The sequence below is a fragment of the Nerophis ophidion genome, linkage group LG06 (genome assembly GCF_033978795.1).
Source record: "Nerophis ophidion isolate RoL-2023_Sa linkage group LG06, RoL_Noph_v1.0, whole genome shotgun sequence".
NCBI classification, from domain to species: Eukaryota; Metazoa; Chordata; class Actinopteri; order Syngnathiformes; family Syngnathidae; genus Nerophis; species Nerophis ophidion.
The window spans coordinates 55790669-55818452 of NC_084616.1; the positions used below are offsets into that span (position 1 = coordinate 55790669).

Here is a 27784-nt window from a genome sequence, read left to right on the forward strand (position 1 = left end):
TTGAACATTACATGAATAACCCAACAGGAGGCAAATTGTCTTAGAAGTGATGATGGTTGCATCTGCCTTTTGGCCGCTAGATGTCACTAAATCCCATTCATTTACGTGCTCTAACAACTCCCACCAATGTTCATAAGGTCATCATCCAGTTTTGTTTCAAAAGGTTTCAAGGAAGTTAAAGTTTGAGATGCAACATTTAAATGTAAATATGATTCAAATGAGAATGATTTGTTTTAATACTGTAATCCCTGCAACAATAGGTAAAAAAAATCATGCACACATAAGTTATTATAAAAATGCTGTTTAGAACGTATTTGGAACAATGTTCACCATAAACATGAAACACACAGTAAGTCCACTATTTACACTGGAATAAAAAAGAAGATAAGTGCAAGATCACAGCCACAGTGTTACAAACACCACATTGCCAACGTCAGAGTCATTCTGGGAGATACATAAAGTACACTGCAAGTATATATGCCAGTTACATTTACTCTTAAGCTTAGAGTAAATACACGTCTTGAATCTTTCTTATGAATAAATTGTTACAAATTCCAACCAACGTGCCTATAATGTAAGGGAAATAAACATGTTTTGGGAAATTTGCTCAATATCCCATTTATCCACTTGATTTAGATACCATGGTCAGAACAGCTGAATCAGTGCACAGTACACACAATCAGTACATATTTCACAAGCGGGGCAGTCACTTGAAAAAAACAAGGAAAAACGTATAAAATGTAACATGTTCTAAGCTTACTTTGTGTTTAAATTGCCAGCAGAGTGGAAAACAAGTTGACTTTATATGCTTAATTGTGTTTCATTGTATCCATTAAACCATATCCAATCATATTTACAATCCGCAAAGTATTTAAAAACACAGTTCAAACAACACTAAATCCCACAACTCAGTCAGCCATTTTGAACATTCCGCGTGTTAGGTCATTTCCGTAGATTGACGTACCTATTGTAGCACTTCTGCACTCTGACCATAATAGCATATTATTATTACTGGAAATACGCAACATTTAGACAGAGATGTGCTGTCTCTTATACACAATCTCTATATAACACATGAACACGTTTTTTTTTTCTTTTTTTATGCATTCAAAGTCGTAAATAAATAAATACATAAAATGTCAGCTAACAATGTTGTCAATGGGGGCTCTCTATTTTGCCCACAAAACCCTCTAAATAACCATACAAAAAACGCCAAAAATACTCTCTACACCTTTTTTGACCTGAATATTTATCAAATATTAGCAATGTTGTTATTATAAGCGCAAACAGAAACAAACTATTTCTTAGCGGCGCAATGACACCCTCTGCTGCCTTTCCTGTGCAGCAATGTCGTGCTGCTCCCGAATCATCGCGTCTCGGCTCTTCAGGTTTTTTACATTGTAAATCATGCCCCTGATCTGGATAACTGGGAGGATTTAGCCTTGGATCTAGAAGTTGTTCATCGATTACATTTAATGTATACCCGAGAAAGGATACAAACACACAACTGAAAACAGTGTCTGCAGGGAGACTTCTTTGTTAACCCTTTGTGTGCATCATGATTAAGTGTTCACATAAACAGGAAGATATGGACATCCTATCAGTTGTCAACAAAATAAGAGCAGACATTGTATAGTGAGCTATCTCATTATTATGTTTTCAGTTTCGTATTTCTTGTTAAGCACTTTGCAATACTGCTACATGATGCTTAGTGTTTCACTAAAGGTGGATTTTTTTAGCAAAGTGTCTAAAACCTGTAGATCATGCTCCTTATATTTGGGATCAACAAGATAAGTTTATGGATCACTATTTCGTCCAACGTAATCATTGCTGGGTCTCCCAAAGTCTGAAAGATTTGCATTGTGTTTGGTGGCGAAGGGATCTGGGGTCCCTACCTCTATATCCAATGACGTGTCTGGCTTCCTTATTATTTCTGAAAATCTCTGCGAGATTGGTACTATGTTAATCATATCTATTTGGTCGCAAACTTTGGAAGTCTTTAGATGTCACACATCAGATATATGATAATAGCTTCAGCGTAGAGGCAACTTGTTTTTCCACTCTACTGGTACTTTAAAAGGCAATTAATGGATTTTACTTCCTATGGCGAGCGAGTAAACAAGGGTTGGATGTCAGCTAAATCTGCTCCAAAATTTGTTTTTCATAAAGTACAGTAAAAGAAACGCGGACTAAATTCTATTCTCTGTTCTCTTTGCCCGACAGTCTTAATGCTTTGTTGCACTCATATTTCCAAATTTTTTTTACACAACACAAAGCAGCAAAGCTCCTGGAAATGTCAGCGTGTTAACCTCGTCCTGGTGTACATGGTGCAGAGGTTTTCTTTATGACAGTTTTCCATCCAAATCGTTTTTTTTTTTGGAAGTCTTGATGTTACCGAGGTGATGATCAGGGTCTGTACCCCCAAAGAGCTGGGTTTCTGAACGGGGCGTAGGGGCAGTTGGCATGGCAGGCACACGAGTGGATCATCATCACAGCCCGCTGTAGAAGACTGCCAGTTGGGCAGCGGAAGGTCACCTGGGCCGTGGACGTTTGGAAAGGCGTACAGCAACGCGAGTCGGTGCAGCGTCCGCAGTAGTGGAGCTGGTATGACCGTGTGCTGTGGCAGCCCTGGTGAACCAGCCGAATGGGCCCCTGTGATGTGTAGCTGGCCGTGCACTGGCCCTGCTGCCCTCGCTGGGGAAACAACACACAAAGAAACCACAGCACATTAATATGGAGGCCTACTTAAATAAGAAATTGTATTAGAATTTTACTATATGTCATAAGAATAGCCTACCCTAATATCTAAATAACAGTATTACAGAATAATGCATCTAATATAATAACGCCCACCTTTTTGTAATAGAAATCTTTAAGGAGTACATTGAAAATCTGCTTTGACAAAATATAAAAAGTAATTTATACACGGAAAAAATACAGAAGCGTAAGGCCCAAATTAATCAATTCATGATTGTTCTACCGCTCATCCTGTTCAGGGAGTCGATCCCAGATGATTTTGGATGACGGGACACTCACCTTGATTGACAATTTAGTCTAACTTCACCTAAAAATGTATGTTCTGAGATGTACGTTTGGCAAAGGACGGGAGAAAAACAACAACTCCTTGTTGCGCTAATCACATTTCCACAGTGCTTTCAGGGCTCAAACATCCAATCAATCAATCATCCATCCATCCATCCATCCATCTATTTTCTACCGCTTGTCCCGTTCGGGGTCACGGGGGGGGCACATTCACACACTAGAGCCAATTTAGTGTTGCCAATCATCCCCCCTCCATCCATCCATTTTCTACCGCTTATTCCCTTTTGGGGTCGCGGGGGGCGCTGGCGCCTATCTCAGCTACAATCGGGCGGAAGGCGGGGTACACTCTGGACAAGTCGCCACCTCATCGCAGGGCCAACACAGATAGACAGACAACATTCACACTCACATTCACACACTAGGGCCAATTTAGTGTTGCCAATCAACCTATCCCCAGGTGCATGTTTTTGGAAGTGGGAGGAAGCCGGAGTACCCGGAGGGAACCCACGCATTCACGGGGAGAACATGCAAACTCCACACAGAAAGATCCCGAGCCTGGATTTGAACCCAGGACTGCAGGACCTTCGTATTGTGAGGCAGACGCACTAACCCCTCTGCCACCGTGAAGCCGTGTTGCCAATCAAGCTGTCCCCAATTAAAGTTTACTTACATATATAGCACTTAATCACAAATGTCTCAAAAGGCTGCACAAGCCACAATGACATCCTCGGCTCAGATCCCACATCAGGGCAAGAAAAATCTCAACCCAATCGGAAACATTAATTTCCATATTATGTTATTGTATTAATTTGCGGTAATAAACAATTGTCATAACCTTCTTCATTATCTCTAACGCTGACAACATTGAAATGAGTTTATTTCAAACATGCATGCATACAACATGACACATCACAATTTCCAGTTTCTCTATTCAACATGTTCGAAAAGGAGTAGGAAGAAGCAGAGCATATTTAATCCTAACCCTTTTCCTTTACATAGCAGTTGCCAAAACTTCAGTTCACTTCCGGTTCTCAATTTATTCACAATATACTCCATAATTAATAACAATACAAATAAATAAATAATAATTGGTGAAGTAAGTTATATTTTATATGGTGAGATGAGTAAGATTATCTAGAAAATGAATGGATGGATGAGATCAATTCAGAATGTTTATCATGGTTCTTCTTTGCACTAGCACATTACACTACTACTATGACACTACATTAGCACTTGTGTCATAGTTCTGGCCTTAAAATTATATTTACAGGTAAAATTCTCCCCAAAATAGACACAGTAGTGATTTTAGGCATGTTTTAATGATTTTCAGCATTATCTAGAACATCGACTTTTAGCTCCAAAATGTGGGCGGCCCTGCATCAGCCTGCTGATGTCACTTACAGAAGACTGGAGGCAATTTCATATTGTGGAGTATGTGTTTTGGTAGCATCTTCATCCCCAATCATGTTCATTTTACAAAGAATTCGAAAGATTGACCAAAATGCCTGCCATATGCCTTGTTGTGAAGAGCAGGGAAGTCCGGAAAAGGCGACTTGTTTTATATTTATTTTTCGCTTACAATGTTAACATATCACTTTTGAAGTAATCATGGACTGAGGCAACAGAAACATACAATTAAGTGATCAAAACAATAGTTTTATATGACTCGATGCACATTGTCTCTGCGGGTGAAATGGGCCCCAGTTCTTTAGGTCAGGGGTCCCTAACCTTTTTTCCACCACGGACCGGTTTAATGTAGGCATTTTTTTCATGGACCGGCTTTACACATGTGCCAGATAAATACAGCAAAAATAAGTGCATGAAAAATATAACTCACTATAATGCTGAATTAGTGGGAGCTCTGAACTTCTTTCTTTGCAATGAGATCCCCAGCAGGTTGACGGTAGCCTGCTGGGGACTGTATATAGAAATCAGCCTTTGGCTATACTCTGTCACATTTATATTTTATAAGTTCAGTAATGTGCTTTGTATCATGTCACAAAGTTATAATAAATATAACAAATGGTAACTTTCTATGAGGAGTTTTATTGTACATGTATAAACAAGCTTATTGGTGTGTCTAGTGCAGGGGTCGGCAACCCGCGACTCCTGAGCCGCATGTGGCTCGTTGATCACTCTGATGCGGCTCAGTTTGTCGCGGCCTCATCCTTGCGTTCTGCTTGTCAAACCTCGGGACACGCCGCTCGCCAAAGACATGTGGGTGTCCAAGTTAAAGCGCCTGACAGCGGACCTTAAAGATGTTTCACGCCAGAAGGTTGTTCTTGCTCACAATCACAAATGGGGTGATATTGAAAACCTCCCCAAACCAGACAAACTTGTGTTCGAAACTTGGAACCCCGGCCATCCCCGATTTTTATGTGAACATGAAAAAGTATGCAGTTGGAGTCTTGTCGATCTTTGGATCCACATATGTATGTGAGTGTAGTAGTTATAAAATTGCTGTAAATGTGAACATGCAGACAGTAAATAGGAAGGAAGAAAAACAAAGCTTTAATTCATTATAGAAAAACAAAGGTTTAATTAATGATAGTGTCTGGTAAAAGTAAGAGAAAAAAAGGAGAAAAAACATCATAACTAATTACTTTACAAAGTTGAAAAAAAGGGTATGAAGACAAAAAGCTGTGATAAGGTGATCTGCCATCTATTACTTTTGACTGGTGCAGAGGAGTCCAAAAAGAGAAATGAAAAAATAGTAATCTGTGTTAAAACCATTCTAATGTTTGTTTGGAAAATACTTCCTGGATTTATGTTGTTTTTCTATAACACCTGCGTTTTAAAAATGTCTAGTTGTTGTTTTAGTCACTGATCGGGTTCCGACTACTTTTGCCTGATTTACCTGGTAGAGGGAGACACGTTCTTTCATTCGGCCATTACAGACTGGACCTGAATGAATAAGCATCGTGTCCGTGTTTCTGTTCAATATCTCACTCCTCTACAGGTAAAGAAATGTGGTTATTCAACACTTTACAATGTATTTTTGCTCTCTGTCTGTAAGGTACTTACTTACCTACATGTTTTAAACCGGCCTGCGTGTGAATGACTGTGTGTATGTGTGTGTGCGTGCATGTGCGCGTGTGTGTTGAGATTAGTTTGATGCAGAGATGTATTTTTTTTATGTTGCGTAGTCGTTTTTCATGAGAGTATATTTTGAGATGAAAGATTTTGCTCTGCTATTGTTATTTTGTAGAGGAAAATGTTAAAAAAAAAGGTCAATGCTTTACCAGTTATATTTGGTGATGATGATTATGCATTTCTATTTGTGTTTTCACTAAAAGAGTGTCAGTTCTGATCTGATTAGCTAGAGATACAAATATTATAAAAATATTACATATTTTTACAGATTAAAGTTCCAGCACAATGCTTTATTTTTCTACTTCTTTCATGTTTTGAATAGAGAAATGTAAAAGTTTAAAAAAGGTGCAATGTGTAAAAAGTATTGTTTAAAAGTGTATGTTTTTGGAAAAATTGCCATTACAGACTGGACCCGAATGAATAAGCATCGTGTCCGTGTTTCTGTTCAATATCCCACTCCTCTACAGGGGTGTAACATGAGCAGGTGTTCGCCAACATGAACCTCATTAAAAACAAACATCGCACACGCCTCACAGATGAGAGCTTACAATCTTGTGTGAAGATAAAGGTGACGTCATACAGCCCTGATGTGGAGACGCTGTGCGCTGCGGTTCAGGGGCAGAAATCACATTGACTAAGTATGATAAATATTTTAGTTTCCTATAATTTTGCATATATTCATATATTTTGCATATATGTTCAGTGAAATAGACATTTTATTATTCAGGTTGACAGCTGACTGCATGGCGCCAGTAAAAGGATGACGGCACAGAGAGAGAGAACGGCATTTTTGGTTCTCTGCCAGTGGATAATTTAAGTTCGGCGTTTTGTTTTTTCATTACTACAGGGAGGACTTAGACATTAAGTATTTGTCATGACGCGGAGTCGAACCCGCATTTCCTCGGTGGCTGGAGCTGCGGGCGCTAAGACGTGCCTCTGCCGACAGCGTGCTCAGACACGATCCCACTCGTGCTGAGCGCAGCACGCTCATGTAGCAACGGGCCTGCACACAATCAGTAATCAACACACCTGGTCTTGATGAAAGGGAACGGCATAAAGAACAGCAGACGCGAGGAACCTTTGCCAGAACGTCGCTAACTCTTCAGTAAGCATCACGTCTGGCATTCCTTTGCTTTCTCTCTTCGTGTCCCCCTGCTTCATGTTCCTTTCTGTTTCCATAGTGACTCCCCTGCCTTCCGTAATCGAGCCTTGTCATTTGACATCTATCCAGATTCCTGACTGCCGTCCTCGATCCACGACCTCCCTGCTCAGACCCGGACCCCACTGCCTTGCTCCTGTCCACGAACTGCCTCTTCGCCTTGCCCCTCGTGATTCCACGAAAGATTACAACCAACACTCACAGACAACAACCCTTGGTAACATTTACATTATTAATATTACACATAGTCACATTCATTCACTTGGAGTAGCATACACACGCCACGTATTCTTAAAAGTTTAAAATAAACCTTGGAAATCGTTGTTCTGCCTGGGTTGTCGCCTCCTTCCCTTCTCTGTACATAACAGTATTTTACTTAACCTTCAACCCGATGTCTTTTTCGGAGTTAAAAACGTTTTGTTGCATGCAGAAATGTTATTTCATTTTCTCTGCAGTTGTTTATTGATTTCATAAATGTAACCCATAATAGTTTGTTTATACATAGTACGAAGCAAAAAAAAACAACTTTATATGCAGTGTTATTTCATTTTAAATTTCAAAAGAGTTTTGTGGCTCCCATTTTATTTTTATTTTCTTTGATTTGTGAAACAAGTCAAAATGGCTCTTTGAGTGGTAAAGGTTGCCGACCCCTGGTCTAGTGGGACAGGCGAAAGTTAAGTCAGAGAAAATGCTGTCATTTATAAATTATTTAATATTTCTCTGCGGCCCGGTAGCAAATGGTTGGGGACCACTGCTATAGATGACGCCACACCAAGAGAGGGCGGCATAACTAGTCTGGCCATGGAAAGGGAGCGTTCCAAGTACAGTTAGTTACAGTATCATCCCATTTCTCAAAAAGTAATTGATATTATGGGAAATTTTTCAGCAGCAAAAACTACATAAAGATAACTTTTTGGTGATGTTTTGGTCATCTGGACACTATGGGTCCCTCAAGCTGCTTTGTTGAATGTGTCAGTGTAGTTCTAGCTAACAGACGGACACTCAGCAAGTGACAAAAACAGGACTCACCATGGTTCTGTTGGGCATGGGAAGCTGTGAATGGCAGGGTCGCACTTTACAAAGGCGCGTTTCCATTTGTAGCCTGCAAGCCAGATTCTGGTTGGAGACGCGTGTGGAGATCCCCGCCCCGCAGCTCTGGGAACAGGCGCTCCACTGGGTGCTTTGCTCGGCACAAGTGGAGACAGCTTGGACCGGTGATGGTGGCCACCGCACATTTGGTCTCATGGCTGGTGCAGACAAGAAGATTACAAGTGATTAATTGAAGTTCAACAATAACTTGCATTCTGCTGTTTAAGATGGGGCTCTTTCATAACCCAGGTACAGTGGAAACTCGATTTTATGCTATATTTACATATATACTGTACTATATTGCAGGGGTCACCAACGCGGTGCCCGCGGGCACCAAGTAGCACGTAAGGACCAGATGAGTCGCCCGCTGGCCTGTTCTAAAAATAGCTCAAATAGCAGCACTTACCAGTGAGCTGCCTCTATTTCTTTTAATTGTATGTATTTACTAGCAAGCTGGTCTCTCTTTGCTCGACATTTTTAATTCTAAGAGAGACAAAACTCAAATAGAATTTGAAAATCTAAGAAAATGTTTCAAAGACTTGGTCTTCACTTGTTTAAATAAATTCATTTATTTTTTTACTTTGCTTCTTATAACTTTCAGAAAGACAATTTTAGAGAAAAAATTGAACCTTAAAAATGATTTTAGGATTTTTAAACACATTTACCTTTTTACGTTTTAAATTCCTTCCTCTTCTTTCCTGACAATTTAAATCAATGGTCAAGTATTTTTTTCAAATTTCATTGTAAAGAATAATAAATACATTTTAATTTAATTCTTCATTTTAGCTTCTGTTTTTTCAACGAAGAATATTTGTGAAATATTAAACTCATTATGATTAAAATTCAAAAAAAATATTCTGGCAAATCTAGAAAAATCTGTAGAATCAAATTTAAATCTTATTTCAAAGTGGATTTTAACCTATTTAAAATATGTCATCAAAATTCTAAAATTAATCTTAATCAGAAAAATTACTAATGATGTTCCATAAATTATTTTTCTCTTAATTTATTTCGGTTGAATTTTGAATTTTAAAGAGTCAAAGTTGAAGAGAAACTATGTTTCAAAATTTAATTTTCATTTTTTTCGTGTTTTCTCTTCTTTTAAACCGTTCGATTAAGTGTTTTTTCATCATTCATTCTCTACAAAAAAACCTTCTGTAAAAGAAAAAAAAAGTACGACGGAATGACTGACAGAAATACCAATTATATATATATATATATATATATATATATATATATATATATATATATATATATATATATACATACATACATACATACATACATATATATATATATATATATATATATATATATCTATATACATATATATATATATAGGTTTATTTATTAAAGGTAAATTGAGCAAATTGACTATTTCTGCCAATTTATTTAAGTGTGTATCAAACTGGTAGCCCTTCGCATTAATCAGTACCCAAGAAGTAGCTCTTGGTTTCAAAAAGGTTGGTGACCCCTGCTATATTATATATCCATCCATCATTATACTATATAGGAACCACAAACTGAATAAAATTATGATTTGTTGTAAGAACCTTGTGTGATTTGAAACAATCAGGAAGTGTGCACAGTGTTGTCGACACTGCCTGCTTCCCCCCCTGCCCTTCCGCAGCACGCATAAAGTCGATTTAATTTTTTATTCGTATTCATTGTAATGACATAGCCGTTAAAGTATATGTAACATCCTTTATATTGTGTTCAAAGCGTACAAAGTATTATTAAAATATAAGGCTGGCATCCATTATGTTTGTTTACTGTATATTGTTTCTTTTGTAAATAAACCTGAAGATATTTTTCAAAGTCAGTCACATTTCCACCAAGATAATTTATAGGAAGCAACTTCATACCACAGTCATACCACATGTGCTGTAGGTTGGCAAATGTGCAACAAAAATCTATTTTTTTGATATGATGTAATAATGGCCACCAAGAAAATTGTAACACCAGGTTTTCATATTTTGGTGTAAAGCTTCACTTGCCCTTAGGAAAAGAAAAATGAATTCATATTTTTTTTTAGGATGTCCAAAACATTAGGATGACTTTCACTGCTTTCAAAGAAGCCATGATTGGTGTGTTCTTGACAAAATCCTCCATTCACATCCACTTTGGGCTAGGGTTGTACGGTATACCGGTACTAGTATAGTATGGCGGTACTAATGAATCAAAAACGGTACTATACTCTGTTTGAAAAGTACGGGTTCGCCATATTTTTTTTTTTTTACAGGCATGACGCCACGTCGTCACATCGAGTCATTGCTGGTTTTATGAGCAGAGGAGCATGTTCGGCAGCTCACAATCACAGAGTACTTAAAGCAGACACAGAAAGAGACAGAAAAGGGAGCATGGACGCATTTCGGCTTAAAAACTAACAATAAAGGTGAAGTTATAACATTGAAATGCACTCAAGAAGAGGTGCTTTAAGACATGGCTAGCTAGCAAGTGGCTAATGTCCATCCGCAATCGGCAGTGTTTTAGCTTCTTCTAAATAACTAATCCCGGTCTACATGGCGACAAATAAAGTATGTTTCTGACAAGTACCATCCCTGCAAAACGAGGAATATTTAAACATGCTTCACTACCCACCGTAGGGAAGATACGATACGTGGATCTACACGTGACAGCCACTGTAATGATACCAAGTACAAGAGCATATCTAGTCGATGATTACATTATGATTACATCAATATTTTTTATCGGCATAAATTCATTTATTTTCATAAACTCAGGAAATATGTCCCTGGACAAATCCATCCATCCATTTCCTACCGCTTGTCCTTTTTGGGGTTAAGGGGGATGCTGGAGCCTATCTCAGTTGCAATTGGGCGGAAGGCAGCGTACACCCTGGACAAGTCGCCACGTCATCGCGGGGCCAACACAGTTAGACGGACAACATTCACACTCACATTCACACACTAGGGCCAATTTAGTGTTGCCAATCAACCTATAAATGATAAATGGGTTGTACTTGTATAGCGCTTTTCTACCTTCAAGGTACTCAAAGCGCTTTGACACTACTTCCACATTTACCCATTCACACACACATTCACACACTGATGGAGGGAGCTGCCATGCAAGGCGCTAACCAGCACCCATCAGGAGCAAGGGTGAAGTGTCTTGCTCAGGACACAACGGACGTGACGAGGTTGGTACTAGGTGGGAATTGAACCAGGGACGCTCGGGTTGCGCACGGCCACTCTCCCCCACTGCGCCACGCCGTCCCTATCCCCAAGTGCATGTCTTTGAAGTCTCGAGGAAGCTGGAGTACCCGAAGGGAACCCTAACAGTCATGGGAGGACATGCAAACTCCACACAGAAAGATCCTGAGCGCAGGATCGAACCCAGGACTACTCAGGACCTTCGAGTTGAGAGGCACATGTACTAACCCTTCTTCCACCGTGCTGCCCTTCCCTGGACACATGAGAACTTAAATTATGACCAATGTACGATCCTGTAACTACTTGGTATCGGATCGATACCCACATTTGTGGTATCATCCAAAACTAAAGTAAAGTATCCAAACAACAGAGGAATAAGTGATTATTACATGTTAACAGAAGTGTAGATAGAAGATGTTAAAAGAGAAAATAACCAGATATTAACAGTAAATGAACAAGTAGATTAATAATCAATTTTTACAGCTTGTCCTTTATACTTTTGACAAACTGATAGAATATGTCAGCAGTTAAAATAGGAGCCTGTGTTTGTTTACTTACTACTAAAAGACAAGTTGTCGAGTATGTTCACTATTTTATTTAAGGACAACATTGTTCTTACGTTGCAAAAATAAACATATGCTTAATGTACCGTAAGTTTTTTTTTTTGTTAAAATAAAGCCAATAATGCCTTTTATTGTGGTCCTCTTTATTTAGAAAAGTATCGAAATACATTTTGGTATCGTTACCGGTACCAAAACATTGGTATCGAGACAACCCTACTTTGGGCCCTGATGAAACAGCAAAAGCTTGAATTGGATAGTTTGCTTTCTTCCAAAACGGTTTTGCTGAAGTCATACTAATCACTAATCAGCAGGTACCATGTGGGTGATATTCCAGGACAAAATGTTCTCTTGCTGTTTCTGTTTGGATTTCTACGTGTTATTGCAGCGGATTCATTTCACTTCTCTGTCCCACACACATGAGGTTAGTGTTCACATATCTTCAAAGGTTTCATTTCTACACAGCTGCTTGTTGCTATGACGTGCTATTAAAGGGAAATGTTTAAACCTTTCCAAAGAAATGTGACTTCTATTTGGCCAGACACACCCCGGTAAAATGTACCAATGGTCCAGTAAAAACCTGCAGACAGGACTGCCAGTGACTAAGCTCGTGTGTCATGCTGCCATATGGGCCTGCAATCACAGAGGCAGCGTCCGTCATGTGTGGGGAGAAATGACAACGCTACACTCATGCGGCATGGGAAATATGCTCGGAATTATGCTGGATGAAATGTCATGGAATACCTTGATATTGTGGAAAATATGCTAATTTCTTTTCCATGGGCCGTGTTACATAAGAAGACGCCTTCCACCTGCTTCTTAACCATGGAAAGCAGGAACTTGAATTGCCGCAAAGACCACATGAATAAAGAAAATATCCAAATTTTACTTTTGTTTAACAAACATGATTTTTGTTTTAAGTTTGCTGCCTACTTCCAGTCGTTCTGCTCATATACACTACAGCCCCAACTTGAGTGCATTGAGATAAATGTGTGAATGTGAGTGTGAATGTTGTCTGTCTATCTGTATTGGCCCTGTGACGAGGTGGCAACTTGTCCAGGGTGTACGACGCCTTCCGCTCAAATGCAGGTGACATAGGCTCCAGCAACCCCCACGACCCAAAACGGGACAAGCGGTAGCAAATGGATGGATGGATGGATGGAGATAAGAGCTGTCTCTCGGCTATTGTTTATGCTGTACTGTAAGTTGCAAGCTAAATAGAGATGGAAGCATTAGTTATTTTTTTTGTTTTTTTTGCTGCAGCTGTTATATATACTGTGTACTGTACTTGTAAATTGTAATTGTGATTTGTTACATATTGTATGTATTATGTATATATGTAATAATATATATATATTACATATGTCAGTGGTTCTAAAATGGGGGTATGTGTACCCTTGGGGGTATTTGAATTTTGAAGGTATGCCAGGGGGTACATGAGATTTTTTTTAAATATTCTAAAAACAGCACCAATTCAAAAAATCCTTTATAAATATATTTATTGAATAATACTTCAACAAAATATGAATGTAAGTTCATAAACTGTGAAAGAAAAAATGCAACAATGCGATATTCAGTTTTGACAGCTAGATTTTTTGTGGACATGTTCCATAAATATTGATGTTAAATATTTCTTTATTTTGTGAAGATGTGTTTATAATTAAGTTCATGAATCCAGATGGATCTCTATTACAATCCCCAAAGAGGGCACTTCAAGTTGATGTTTACTTCTATGTGTAGAATCTTTATTTATAATTGAATCACTTGTTTATTTTTCAACCAGTTTTTAGTTATTTTTACATCTTTTTTTCCAAATAGTTCAAGAAAGACCACGACAAATGAGCAATATTTTGCATTGTTATACAATTTAATAAATCAGAAACTGATGACATAGTGCTGTATTTTACTTCATTTCTTTTTTTCAACCAAAAATGCTTTGCTCTGATTAGGGGGTACTTGAATTAAATAAATGTTCACAAGAAGAGGTGCTTTAAGACATGGCTAGCTAGAAAAAAGGTTGAGAACCACTGACGTATGTCATATTTGATATATTTATATATTATGGTACATTTTTGGTCCACTTTTTACCTTTGTTTTCGCCCTCTTTTTAGGCCCTTATGTGCATTATCCTGTCCATCCTTTGTAACTGAGCTACTGTGCGGAACAATTTCCCTTGTGGATCATTAAAGTTTGTCTAAATCTAAGTCTAAATGTCATGATCCAACCAAAACACCTGATCTTACTTGCTAGCGTTAGCTAGAGATCATCATAACATTGTTTTTCAAACTATGGGAAGGAAGACAGTGAGTGTGAAGGACAGAGATGAGAAGAAAAAGTGAATGGTATGCATTAAATTAAAGAGAAATCAAAAACACGACAACGCTTGTTGGCGAAGCAATTTGAGTGCATCACTGCTCATCTTAACGACAGACATTTATCCACTAAAATATGGAGAAGCTGCTGATGGTGTGATTGACAGCGCAGCAGCCCAATAGACTTAGACGAACATTATTGATAAACAAAGAAAAATCTTCCACACAGTAGCTAATTACAGTAGAAGTCCACTCTATAAGATAAAGACTGTACTTTATTATTATATTACTTCATAAAACTACTGTGGTTGTTTGTAGTACATTCTATGGCATTGTTTGTATACAATATTTGTGATCTATAAGTTAGTTTTTCTTTTTGAAAGGCATGTTACATGTTAATATTGTGCTGTTTTGTGGGGGCCAAGCACCAAAACAATTGTTCTGAGAGCTCTATCACAGAACCAATTAAGTTCGTAGGTTGGAGTTATACTATAGTTAGCATTTAGCTTTAATAAATGGAGTTTTCAAAGTTTGTAAACCTTCATAGATCTCATCAAGACTTTATGGGAATACATGTGAATATACAAGCCCTGGTGGTGTAGTTGTACGAGCTGCTGCCTTTAGTGCAGACTGGTCATGGAACCAAAACCAAGCTATTGGAAAACACCAGTGATGGTCCCAAACTTGGATTATTTTGCAGGGTTTGCATGTCTGTCAATTAAAGGGAATGTAATTGTCATTTAAAAAAACTTTGTGGCATTTTCTTATTTTATTTTCTGAAAACTGTTGATTTTCTACAGTGCATAACGGAGTCCCATGCACATTACAGAGCCCTACTGCATTGGGACACACACAAAACAGACGTGTATACATTTGAAATATTTGGATTTAAAGTAGATGGGCTTTCATTGAAGTCACTATAGGAGAGCTGGAATTTACTCATCAGAGAACAAACACATTTTTAAAAGAAAAATCAAAACAAAATATGTTCGTCAAATTTCCTGTTTTGACTCAAACTAAAATTAAATCAGTGTCCAACTTTGAATGGTTAATGAGTTCATGTTTTAACGTTTAATGGTAATGTTAAATGTTCTGACCCTTTAAAAATTGTATTCATGACATGGGACACCCTGTATATAAATGAAAAATTTGCAGCCATTTAAAAAAACTAATATTAAGCAGGCTATCAACTACATAATTGTTCTATGTTTTCAGTTTTGTATGGGCGAATGTCAACCATTTGAAAGACAAAGACAGGTTTATTTCTCTTTCTTGTCTCAGAAAGCATGACTTGAAAGTGAATATACAAACAAAACAATAGTCTACAGTCTACAGCTGATAAATCTAAACAAATATTTACTTGAAAAGATGAAGTAATTGCCATAATTAACAGTCACAGCTTTTATTGTGCCATTATTATTATCATATTATTAGTTTCTTTGCAGCTATTAGTGTATGTATATACTATATACACATGCATACATGCATATACATATACATATATACAGTATATTTATACATTATATATATGTACATATATATATATACATATACACATATACATATATATACATATACACATATACATATATACACATACACATACACATATTTACACATACACATATATATACATATACATACATATACACATATACATATACACACACACACATATATATATATATGTACTTTTTTTTGGAAAATATTTATAATGGCCCCACCTACTTCCAGATCCATGCCACTGTTGTGTAGATAATTGTATATTGTGTTGCTGCTATATCGGAACCTTCATTACATATGCCCACAGAATTGATACATTTTTATATAGTCTGAATTATTTCACTACTATAATACAGTATTATGAAACCTTTTGTTATTACCTGTGATGGCGTCCTGAAGGACAGAGTTCTCCAGGTTCTCGCACACCCATTCCTTGCAACACTTCCCAGGTAGTCGAACATGCTGTGGATGCGGACAGTCCGAAGTGGGCATCCGTACATTGAGGGGACAAGTGGACACACAGCTCACACCTCCACCTCTGCAGTGGCAGTAAGTGTCACATGAGGGCTGAAAGGACTGGCCATCTTGGTAGCTGATGCCATTGACTTTGCAAGCCAGGTCCTCCCGACCTGAGGGACACACGGCACAGGCTCAGTCATGAGGACTTACGGAAAAGAAAGGGTTGCCTGAGGACAGAGGAGTGGTGAGGATACCGGAATGGCTGTCTTTGCCAATGCGTTTGCAATTTAACGAAAAAGCAGGGAACTGTGGAGTCTGATTGTTGGCACTGCAATCAATCATAGACCTTTATTTAGGACAAAATGTCAACAGGTGTCCTGAAAATACAGCGTTTTAGACTTTGAGGTGATGGGCCGGCCTGCTTGGCTGAGCCGACTGTAAACATGATCCCTGTAGGTCTGACCTCCTCCATACACTAATACTTCCTATCCCTTGACCTTTGATTTAAATAGTTTACAGTATTCTTACACTACACTAGCCTCTAAGGCAAAAGTGTCCAAAGTGTGGCTAGGGGCAATTTGTATTTTTCTGTCACAACATATTTACATTGTTTCTTATGTAGAAATTTGCTTCACTATACAAACTTTTTGATTAATTAACCCTGTTGAAGAACCAACAGAGAATTGTTGTATAATATTACCAGTTGTCACGGCCCGGGCGCATCCCAATGCGCACTCATTCGTGTGCTCTGATGAGCGCACCTGTGCACACCACTCTTGCAGAGGCTGCACCGGTGCACAGCTGCAATCAATCACCGGCAATCGGCACACTTGAAGCTGATCATTAGATCCGCCTTCATAAGCCTGCACAACCTGCTATCCCGCCCCAGAACGTATTCATCTGTTCCCGTACAGTAAGCCTACTCGTCAAGCTCTATGCGCACTCTTTGTTTTCTCTCCCGTTGTGTTTATCGCCTCGTGTTCTTCCTTGTCGTCCTCCCTGCAGCCTGCCTTGGTTCCACGTTACGAGCTGTGTGTCTCGTCTTTCCGCGTACTCTTTGCTTCCCCAGCTGCCACTTGGATCTCGACCTCCCGCTTGGACATGGACCTTTCCCGCCTATCTATCGCCCCGACTTCGTGCCTGCTCACAAACCTCCCAGCTTGTCTTGTCCCCCCCTGGATTTCCTCACCTCTCGCTCAACACTCCTGGTAACTCATTAATTCCTACACATAGTCGCACACCATACACACTCTTGGATTTAGTCACACTCCATTTCCCTTGTTTATTTAATATTATTATTTGCCATTTATTTATATACATACATAGTGTATATATATATATATATATATATATATATATATATATATATATATATATATATATATATATATATATATATATATATATATATATTTATATATAGCTTATACGCCATCCCTCCTCCTGTACACATAACACCAGTGAAGGTAAGAATATACTGAAAGAGAGTGTGAGTTATAACAGTGGACTATGATAGAGAGAATTTACAATAATCGACCTTGCTGCATTTCACTATTTAATTATTTGCTAAGTTACATGCACATAAGTGTACATGTGCAAGCTGATTCAACACTTCACATAACTATCAAAGTCTTGCTAACACAACCTGCAGTAAGGAGACAAGTCTGACCACGGTTTCCAAATGGAACTTGGCTATATTAGAGACTATGCTGTAGAAGACACTCACTGACACACTCTCCAGGGCCTCCAGGAAAACTGGCACTGTAGTCACACTTCAGCATCCTTTGGGCGTCACAGGGGAACTTCTGGTTGCACGACTCACCTTGCTGCCGTGCACACACCTGGCAGCATCTGCAGTCATCCAGCACCAGGGGAACTCCCGGGTGACATTGTGGGACGGGACGGAGACAAAGGCACGGCCGATCGCACAGCTGACACAACACCTGTTGGACCAACATGATAAGAAGTACAGTTGGGATGTGTACTTTTCAAATTTGATCCAATACGGTACAAATGTGTGGTAGCTAGAAAATCGATATTGGTACTCAACGTTACCAATTTTTGGTACTTTTGTGTGCGTTTGTTCAATAATAGCATCTCTCTTTTATTTAACATTTAACTTTCAAACTATAGTCTCTTTTACACTTCAGAATCTCATTGGCAAATACACATTCATTTCGCTTTGTCCAAGATGTTTTTCTATAGTCAGGAGGTAGTCTTTGCCATTAAGTGAAATGTGCCATTCGTTTCTTTTGTTGAAAGTCTTAATACTGTAAATATTGTGCTTATTACATACCGCCTGTTTGATTGTAAAGTACATCTTAGTCGTAATTCGGAGGTGTTAAAATTACCATGTAAAATCGCTAACTCTGCCTGTAACACGTATATAACATATCCAATATAAATGAGCAAACTAATTTTGAAAAGTGGAGCCTTACTTTTTAGTGCTTTCTGTAAGGCATCCTTGCTTTGTTGACATGAAAAATTGCCAAATTATCTATAAAAAGAGTGTACTATCATTATGCCAGTTTTTTTTTGCTAAATACTTGTCTACAACCAGACGTGACATTACGTGCAACAAATGTATCGAATTATGAACGGCGTGGCGAAGTTTGGAGAGTGGCCGTGAAAGCAATCTGAGGGTTACTGGTTCAATCCCCACCTTCTACCATCCTAGTCACGTCCGTTGTGTCCTTGAACAAGACACTTCACCCTTGCTCCTGATGGGTCCTGGTTAGCGCCTTGCATGGCAGCTCCCGCTATCAGTGTGTGAATGTGTGTGTGAATGGGTGAATGTGGGCTTCTTAAAAAGGGGTAGAAAAGTGCTATACAAGTACAACCATTTACCATTTCTTATGATATCATTTGGTTTTATGTGGATTAGTAATGGTTGCGCCGATTTGGTCGATACTAAATTTGGTACTCATCCTTATGTACAGTGCATTATTTTGCATACTGCTGTCCAAAACTGTTTCAAATTAGATGAACTAATTCTTACTCTCTCTCACCGAGAGTAAAAATTATTTTTTGAACAAGCGTTCTTTTAAGGTTCACAGTCTGTATTTAATTAAGTTTTAATTTCTTATATACTTTGCATTATTTCAATATTTTTCAGTTAAAATTCATTCAGTAAAGCAGATTTTTTTTTTTTTTTCAAATAAAAGAAAATCTTTAAGAGATCTATTGATAGTGATAACCCAATATTAGATGCAGCCCTGTCCATATTTTGCCTCACATCAAAAATGCACTTTGTGTTCTATACACACTTTCAGTTTTTAATGAGGAAGCAATCTGAAAAATTACTTCCGTAATAAAAGTGGCAAATAGATGAATGTATAAAAACAACGTAATAACCACTACTTTAAAAAAATTATCAATTATACAAACTGTTTTAGTTTCTGTCCTCCAGACATTATTGTTAAATGTTGAATCGATGAGTACAACTGTGGTTTCTTACTCAAACAAGAAGTATATGTACCATATCATCATAATCATCATATCCTTGTAATAGTCCATTCCACACTTAAGAACTCACCTGTGAAGCCACAGCAAGCAGCAGCAGGGCCAAAGCCATCACAGAGTCACACAGCAGTCGGTTCATGATGGCGAGCTCCGTCTGTCTCACCCACCTCTGGGCCGGCTGACATTTATAAAGTCTCCACTCTGATGTCACGCCGCACTGACTACTGTGTAAACAGCCATTGGAGCAGAATCAGAAATGTTTCACATTCCTCCTCCTTGCTGCCTATTTCCACGTTCACACACCCACCCTCCATGTCCACTCCAGCAGCTCCTATTTTTTCCTTACCACCCTCTTTCCAGCCTTGTGATGTTCCAGGTTTACACAGCTTAAAAGGAGCCAAGGGGAGACACGCTTGTCTTCAAGTCAAGGGTGTGGTGACGATTCGAGTTTAATTGGTGGAATTGTTTAATGCGGATGTTTTTGCACCGATTGGTCACACAGTTTCCACTATTCCATTCCTCAAGTCAGCCAGACGTAAACGAGATTTAATCCATCTCTTCCGTCTGGTTTCCATGGCGTTAAAGCAGCATGTGTGAGGCTGCAAGGAATTTAAATAATCTCGCCAATTGTGAAGAGAAAACTAACCAGATGGAAGCCTGGAAGCAAACACTGTCAGACTCCTCAATGAATCGGAAACAATAAGATAGTCGTTAGTTTGTCACTACTGTCTTAACTGTCAAAATGTCATTGGGTATTGGAATAATGTCACACGCAGACAGATATTTTATTGGTTCGTGCATCTATACATGTGTCCCCATCAGGGTCATGGGTGAGCTGGAGACAATTCCAGCAGACTATGGGCAAAAGGCGGTGTTCACCTTGGACTGGTCACTGGTAAATCACACATTCAAACAAACAAACATTCACACTCACATTTATGGACAATTTAGAATCCCCATTTTACTTAACAGATTGTTGTCGGAAAAATAAGAAGAATGGCGACAAGATGCAAACCCAGGAAAGTGATGTTCCAAAGAGGATTCCAACCTGGCTTTCAAGCAGATGCGCAGACAACTATTCCACAGTGCTATACTTTACTAGTTCATATAAGTGAAATAAACACACGCTTGCAAGACACTTTAAATTGCTTACTTTTGATTGACACTATCAAAGAGGTAATTACTTAGCAACATGTTGATTATTGTGCATGTAGTTTGCAATGTAGCTTACTTAGAGTAGTGTGGGTAGAAGCTAATGGTAGAAGTCCATCAGGCAGTTGCTCGGTAGATGGCTGGGGCTACCCCGGTTCTTGAGCAGTATCAGGGCCGATCTGCTTAACAGACTAACAGTGGCAGGCACAGGAGGTTGTTTACAGAGCGGAGGCCTGCCTAAGGCACAAAAGCTTGGTTGGAACTGTTGCTTCGGTGTGAGCTGGTCTCCGTGTTTTCTGAACGCTACAACCTTGCATAGTGGTCAACTGGTATTGGTTGAGATTCGAGCGGAATTGGTTTATGGCATCTTAACACCCGGCAAACCTGCATACTTTGGACCTTGCAGACAGACGAGAGGCCAAAGGCTTAAAGGGACGTGGATTATCACTGGCACCATGACCAGGTTTGGAGGTTTTTGGACTTGTCCATTCAGACTGCAATTCAGAACAGGTCTAAGGATATCCCCAAGACAATGCTTTAATCAGAGTGGGTAATTATGAATTAACATCACTCCAGCTCTACAGAAGCGCTCATATAATACTGCTCATGACTAGCAGCTTCAAATTGACCTCTACTGCCGGATCAATTCCCAGCCAATATTGCCGCCCAGACATAGTCTTTACATCAGAGTCAACCAAGTGGTTCTATTGGAATTGACTGTCCCCTGGCAGGACTAAATTATAAAGGTTAACGGGCGCAAAAGGCCAAAATATGCAGTTCATCACAACAATAGTAGAAAAGACCATTGTGAACTAACAGCAGTCTGGTGTCAAGGATTTGTGGCCTACTCATTACGGCACACACTAAAGTGATTGTAGTATAGAAGGCCTGCAGACAAGGAGAGCCATCAAGAACATCCTGGAGGCTGTGGGAAAAGCCTCACATTGGCTGCGGATCGGGAAGGGGATCTGTGGAATGAAATTTTGATTACCGTATTTTTCGGAGTATAAGTCGCTCCGGAGTATAAATCGCACCTGCCAAAAATGCATAATGAAGAAGGAAAAAAACATATATAAATCGCACTGGAGTATAAGTCGTATTTATGGGGGAAATTTATTTGATAAAACACCAAGAGTAGACATTTGAAAGGCAATTTGAAATAAATAAAGAATAGTGAACAACAGGCTGAATATGTGTACGTTATATGACGCATAAATAACCAACTGAGAAGGTGCCTGGTATGTTAACGTAACATATTACGGTAAAAGTCATTCAAATAACTAACATATAGAACATGCTATACGTTTACCAAACAATCGTTCACTTATTCGGGTGTTACCATTTAGTGGTCAATTGTACGGAATATGTACTGAACTGTGCAATCTACTAATAAAAGTATCAAGCAATCAATCAATCAATCAATCAATCAAAAACTCCTAATTGCTAAATCCCATGAAATCTTATACGTCTAGTCTCTTACGTGAATGAGGTAAATAATATTATTTGATATTTTACGGTAATGTGTTAATAATTTCACACATAAGTCGCTCCTGAGTATAAGTCGCACTCCCGGCCAAACTATGAAAAAAACTGCGACTTATAGTCCGAAAAATACGGTACACCACCAGGCATCGACTTGTCAAGGGTGTACACCGCCTTCCGCCCGATTGTAGCTGAAATAGGCACCAGCGCCCCCCGCAACCCCAAAGGGAATAAGCGGTGAAAAATGGATGGATGGATGGACCACCAGGCATTGACTGAGGATAAGGTTTAATGCTTTTCTCATTCTCTTTGCAGTCTTTGCAGGTGTTAATGCCACAAAATATTTTAACAATATAGCAACAAGAGCAAGGCTCCATTTGTATTGAATTTTTACTTACTTTTAACTGCTCCTGACTCTCCATCTGCATCCATTTGCCTGTCAGCCTATTTGTCTGCGGATTGGTTAGCTGTTGCATGCTGTCAATCATTGCGGTGTGGCACAGCGTGACGTTAGCAAGAAACGGCAGAGACTCAGCGCCAATTAATGAACTTGTGGGTGTTTTTTTAGCAGGCTTTAGTTTTAGTGATCGTTTTCTGCCGCATGCTAGAGATTGACTCGTTTCCATTCAATAGCGCAGCATTGTTTTTGGACCGCAAAAAGTGGAGCGGATCAAAACTGACCTTTCAAAAAATGCGAATGACATGCACACTCCAACACTAAATGGACAGATGGACACGTAGATAGGAATTCAGGTAACTGGCCTATTTGGCATAAAAAGTACTGACATGACCAATTCCACTCCTACAGTCAGCAGTGAATGTTCAATAAAATGTTTGAGTTCACATAAAACATCAACTGTACACGACCACACACAGCAGCAATATGTCACGAAGATGTCATCGCTGAAGTGTACACATGGAACACAAACTAATGCAGTAAAGTCAAAAAGGGGAAACGTAATATATTCTGGGTGGGCACTGAAGACCAGATATAAATAGAACGAGACGGACCGAGTGAGAAAGATTGAGAGAGTGTGTGTGATGGATAGGTGGGCTCCAGGTGGCGGGCCGGTGTAGTGTTAATATGAGACCTCCAGTTTTGCATTCTTTAATAACAATTCCCCGCTGGCTATGTGTCCCTGCCCTCCATGTACATCAGCTACTGCAGACATTGTATCGTAATCGTTGAAACAATGTCCATCTCAGGATTTAGCCCTTCACATATCATTTTGTGTACGTCAACCTTTCACAGTCACACACACCTTGACTTGACTTCTGAGGCTCGGTACAATGCATCTTGTTCCCTTTACGTTGATCTGAGGTGCCAGCTTGAACGACAGCACATTCCAGAGCCAATAGTTTTTGGGAAGCTCTCAACAGGAAAAGTATCATTTTACAGTCTATACTTAACTCTAACACTGTTAGGAATCATGCACGATAAAACCTGTTTCAGCATCAGTGTGGTGGCATGCAAGGAAAGCCCGCTGTGCGCCTTCTGGATTCATGCATAAACCCAACGGCAAAGCAAGGCAAGTATGATGTTTTTAAATGTTGAGAAGGAATCCACTGATCTAAGAAATGAAAAATAACTATTTCAGCGTTGTCATCATGGAAGAGAAATTGCCAACATATGTTGAAAAAGGTTTGCAGAACCCCTACAATATTGAAGAATGAAGAAAGATTACATACGCAAATGTGAATGATGCATTTTTATCTCATGAAAAAGATCATTTTATTGTTCCATATATTGCTTAAGTGTAGGGACTTTGCAGTAATTTCTACATCAGTCAAAACAATGATTTGGTTTAATTTATTTGCATTCTAATAACAAGGACGAGAAACAATATGTATACTGTGGGCCAACGGTGTCAAAGTCATTTTAGCTCAGGGGCCACATGGAGGAAAATCTATTCCCAAGTGTGCCGGACTGGTAAAATCATGGCGTGATGACTAAAAAAATAAACAAAGACAACTATTATATGGAGTACATTCTGAAAATGTACAAATCATAATGTTTTTTTTTAACACTTACGTGTTACAGGATGCTATGATTGTAATTTAATAATTTTTCTCAACTGATGCACTAACATCATGTGGTTTATTCTGTACATATGTAGCATAATCTACAACACAACTTGTGAATTTGGATTTATTTCATTAATCAAAAAATGAAGTTAGAAAGGGATATTTATTATTTCAGCACAGTGTGCATACTATCACTAATAAGCAGCATAAGTGCGTAGTGTCTAAATACAAAAGTGTTGCCGCTACCTTAACATGGCTCATAATTGCACCTCCTCTGAAGTCAAGGGGATACCAAGAATTGTTCTTGTGACCGGGAGGTTATGTAGATATGTAGTTGCTGGGGTTTGTTTGTCAGTTTTGCCTCTCTCTTGTCCCTACAATTCCCCTCTCTCTTTTTTCCCCTTCTTTCTATCCACTTTCATTACGGTCTGGCTGCACCAAACACGAGATGTATCCAAACATTTATTAATGTCTTGGTTGGTTTAAAGTCTTCTCTTTTGTAAAGTAAATCTGTATAGCACATATGGGCATCTTCATCAACAGTATGATTGGCCTGAGGACAGATTAAAACAAAAAAAGTTAAAAGGGTGTGCGTGTGATACCGGTCCCAACTCCCTCTACAGAGACTTTAAAAAGAGTAGATAACTGACACTTTAGAACATGGGTGTCAAACTCTGGCCCACGGGCCAAATTTGGCCCGCCGTGCAATTTTATTTGGCCCTTGAGGCAATATCAAATTAACAATAGAGCTGGCCCACCGGTATTATACAGCGGTTGAGCCGCTGTAACACCGCATTTGCCGTTAATACTCATACTTACCAAATCTCACGATTTTCCAACCATTCTGCAACCAAGGCTTCAAATAAAAAAGAGGCATTAAATATTTTATTTAAATTGTATTTAATATACCATTGATGTCTTTCATTAGTTTTTTGAAAGTTGATTTTGCACTATTAAGTTTTATTAGTATTGCTTGTTCCATATTCATTGTTAAAGCAAATCAGTGTAGCAAACTGAGCAATAATTAATTTATTCATGCACTTTCTCTTCCTACTTTTAAGGCTTGAATGTTTGATTAAATCAGTATTTTATTTTCAAATTTATTATTAGCTTGTGGAAAAAGTTTATTTTGATCTTTACCTCAGAAGGCTGCAAATAGAAAAGAGGCATTACATTTTTTATTTAAATTGTATTTGATATGCCATTGATATTTTTTTATTATTATTATTATTATTATTTGAAACTCGATTTTGCATGTCACTATAAAGTTATATAAGCCTTGCTTGTTAAATATTCAATGCAAAATTTGTTTGGGTCCCTATTAAAGAGTTCATTTGTTCAACCTTGGCCCACGGCTTTGTTCAGTTTAAAATTTTGGCCCACTCTGTGTTTGAGTTTGACACCCCTGCTTTAGAACATGCCCAGCAGCTGAGACTACTGCAAAAAAATAACTCTCTTGCAGCCTGTTTGGAAGCGTCAGATGAACAAAAATACGTACCATACATCACAACACAATTTGCTGGGATTTGTTTTTCTCTCTGTATGTCTGTTTGTTGGTTAGCAACATAGCTCAAAAAGTATTGGACGTATATGTATATATGTATATATGTGTATGGGCTTCACGGTGGCAGAGGGGTTAGTGTGTCTGCCTCTCAATACGAAGGTCCTGCAGTCCTGGGTTCAAATCCGGGCTCGGGATCTTTCTGTGTGGAGTTTGCATGTCCTCCCCGTGAATGCGTGGGTTCCCTCCGGGTACTCCGGCTTCCTCCCACTTCCAAAGACATGCACCTGGGGATAGGTTGATTGGCAACACTAAATTGGCCCTAGTGTGTGAATGTTGTCTGTCTATCTGTGTTGGCCCTGCGATGAGGTGGCGACTTGTCCAGGGTGTACCCCGCCTTCTGCCCGATTGTAGCTGAGATAGGCGCCAGCGCCCCCCGCGACCCCAAAAGGGAATAAGCAGTAGAAAATGGATGGATATATATGTGTATATATATATATATATAATGTATGTGTGGGAAAAATCACAAGACTACTTCATCTCTACAGAACTGTTTCATGTGGGGTTCCCTCAATCATCAGGAGGTTTGGAGATTGAGGGAACCCCTCATGAAACAGTTCTGTAGAGATGAAGTAATCTTGTGATTTTTCCCACACATACATATTGCACTCTAACACGGTATCGAGCACTATTCTCTGGATAGTCCAATCAAGTCATATACATACATGTATATATATATATATATATATATATATATATACTGTACATTCCATGTTAGAAATGGAATGAGGAGCAAGTGATTACATTTTGTGGATGATCTGGAATCAGGACTTGTTTAAAATAATTCTTTGCTACAACCTCTGGGAAAAAAAATAGAATCACCAGCCTTGGAGCATGTTCATTCAGTTGTTTATTTTGTAGAAGAGAACAAATAACAGACAGAACGCAAAATCACAGTCGTTTCAAATGACAACTTTGACTTTAAAAGAGAACTGCACTTTTTGGGGAGATTTTAGTTCACAATCGATATGAAAGACATGACGGAGGATGTATTTAAAAGAAAAAAAAATTCTCACTCGCAAAAACGTAAATAAAAGTCTGCTTACAGTGCAGCCAATGGGACACCTATTCCGCCCATAATACTCAATAAAAAAAAAACATCCAAAAAGCACCAACAATACTCCATTTAAATGTCGTCACTTGAATATTAACCATGTATTAGAGATATTTTTATAATTTCGATTATTTTTTTCAACCTTTTGAAGTAAAAGCCTTACGTGTGTTTCTTTTCATTTTTACACCTTCATAGTAGGGGTCCCCAATATTTTTTAATTAACCGCGATTCTTATTTGTAACGATATTTAATCCATCCATTTTCTACCGCTTGTCCCTCTCAGGGTTGCGGAGGGTGCTGGAGCCTATCCCAGCTAGACTTGGTCGAAAGGCAGGGTACACCCTAGACAAGTCGCCACCTCATCGCAGGGCCAACACAGATAGACAGACAACATTCAATCAATTAAAATGAAAAATCAATTTAAAAATGATTGTAAAATATTTTTAATCAGCTATGTCCAGCCACCCAGGCAAATTGTATTGTTGATGTAGAGGATTTCATCTGCTGTACATATTTACTTCAGTAAAGAGAAATGTTAGATACTAGCGTTCAAAACCCTCCACGTTAAAGTTTTTTTTTGTCGTTGATGCTTATGATAATTGTGATGGGCAAAATCTTGCACCCTGGCAAGGTGTAGTGAGTTGACTTTATACCCTTC

At 38.8% G+C, this 27784-nt stretch overlaps 1 protein-coding gene and 1 long non-coding RNA gene across 4 annotated transcripts; one reads left to right on the forward strand and one right to left on the reverse strand.

The window, feature by feature from the left end:
- Positions 1 to 212: 212 nt before the first annotated feature.
- On the reverse strand, positions 213 to 20245 carry ccn5 (cellular communication network factor 5). 2 transcript variants are annotated; one of them, XM_061904360.1, is made up of 5 exons: positions 19926 to 20245; positions 18213 to 18333; positions 16312 to 16560; positions 8324 to 8541; positions 213 to 2694 (listed from the first exon to the last, which is right to left on the reverse strand). In XM_061904360.1, the coding sequence occupies exons 1-5, from the start codon at positions 19989 to 19991 to the stop codon at positions 2407 to 2409; spliced, it is 942 nt and encodes a 313-aa protein (XP_061760344.1). In that variant the 5' UTR covers positions 19992 to 20245; the 3' UTR covers positions 213 to 2406. The 2 variants fall into 2 exon arrangements, with proteins under 2 accessions (XP_061760344.1, XP_061760343.1); XM_061904359.1 differs by having other exon boundaries at positions 18117 to 18333; positions 19926 to 20241.
- LOC133554989 (uncharacterized) lies at positions 3321 to 7616 on the forward strand. Of its 2 annotated transcripts, none has more exons than XR_009807253.1 (3): positions 3321 to 6773; positions 6863 to 7240; positions 7317 to 7616. It is a non-coding gene; the product is annotated as an uncharacterized LOC133554989 (long non-coding RNA). The 2 variants fall into 2 exon arrangements; XR_009807254.1 differs by having other exon boundaries at positions 3322 to 6773; positions 7367 to 7616.
- Positions 20246 to 27784: the final 7539 nt, after the last annotated feature.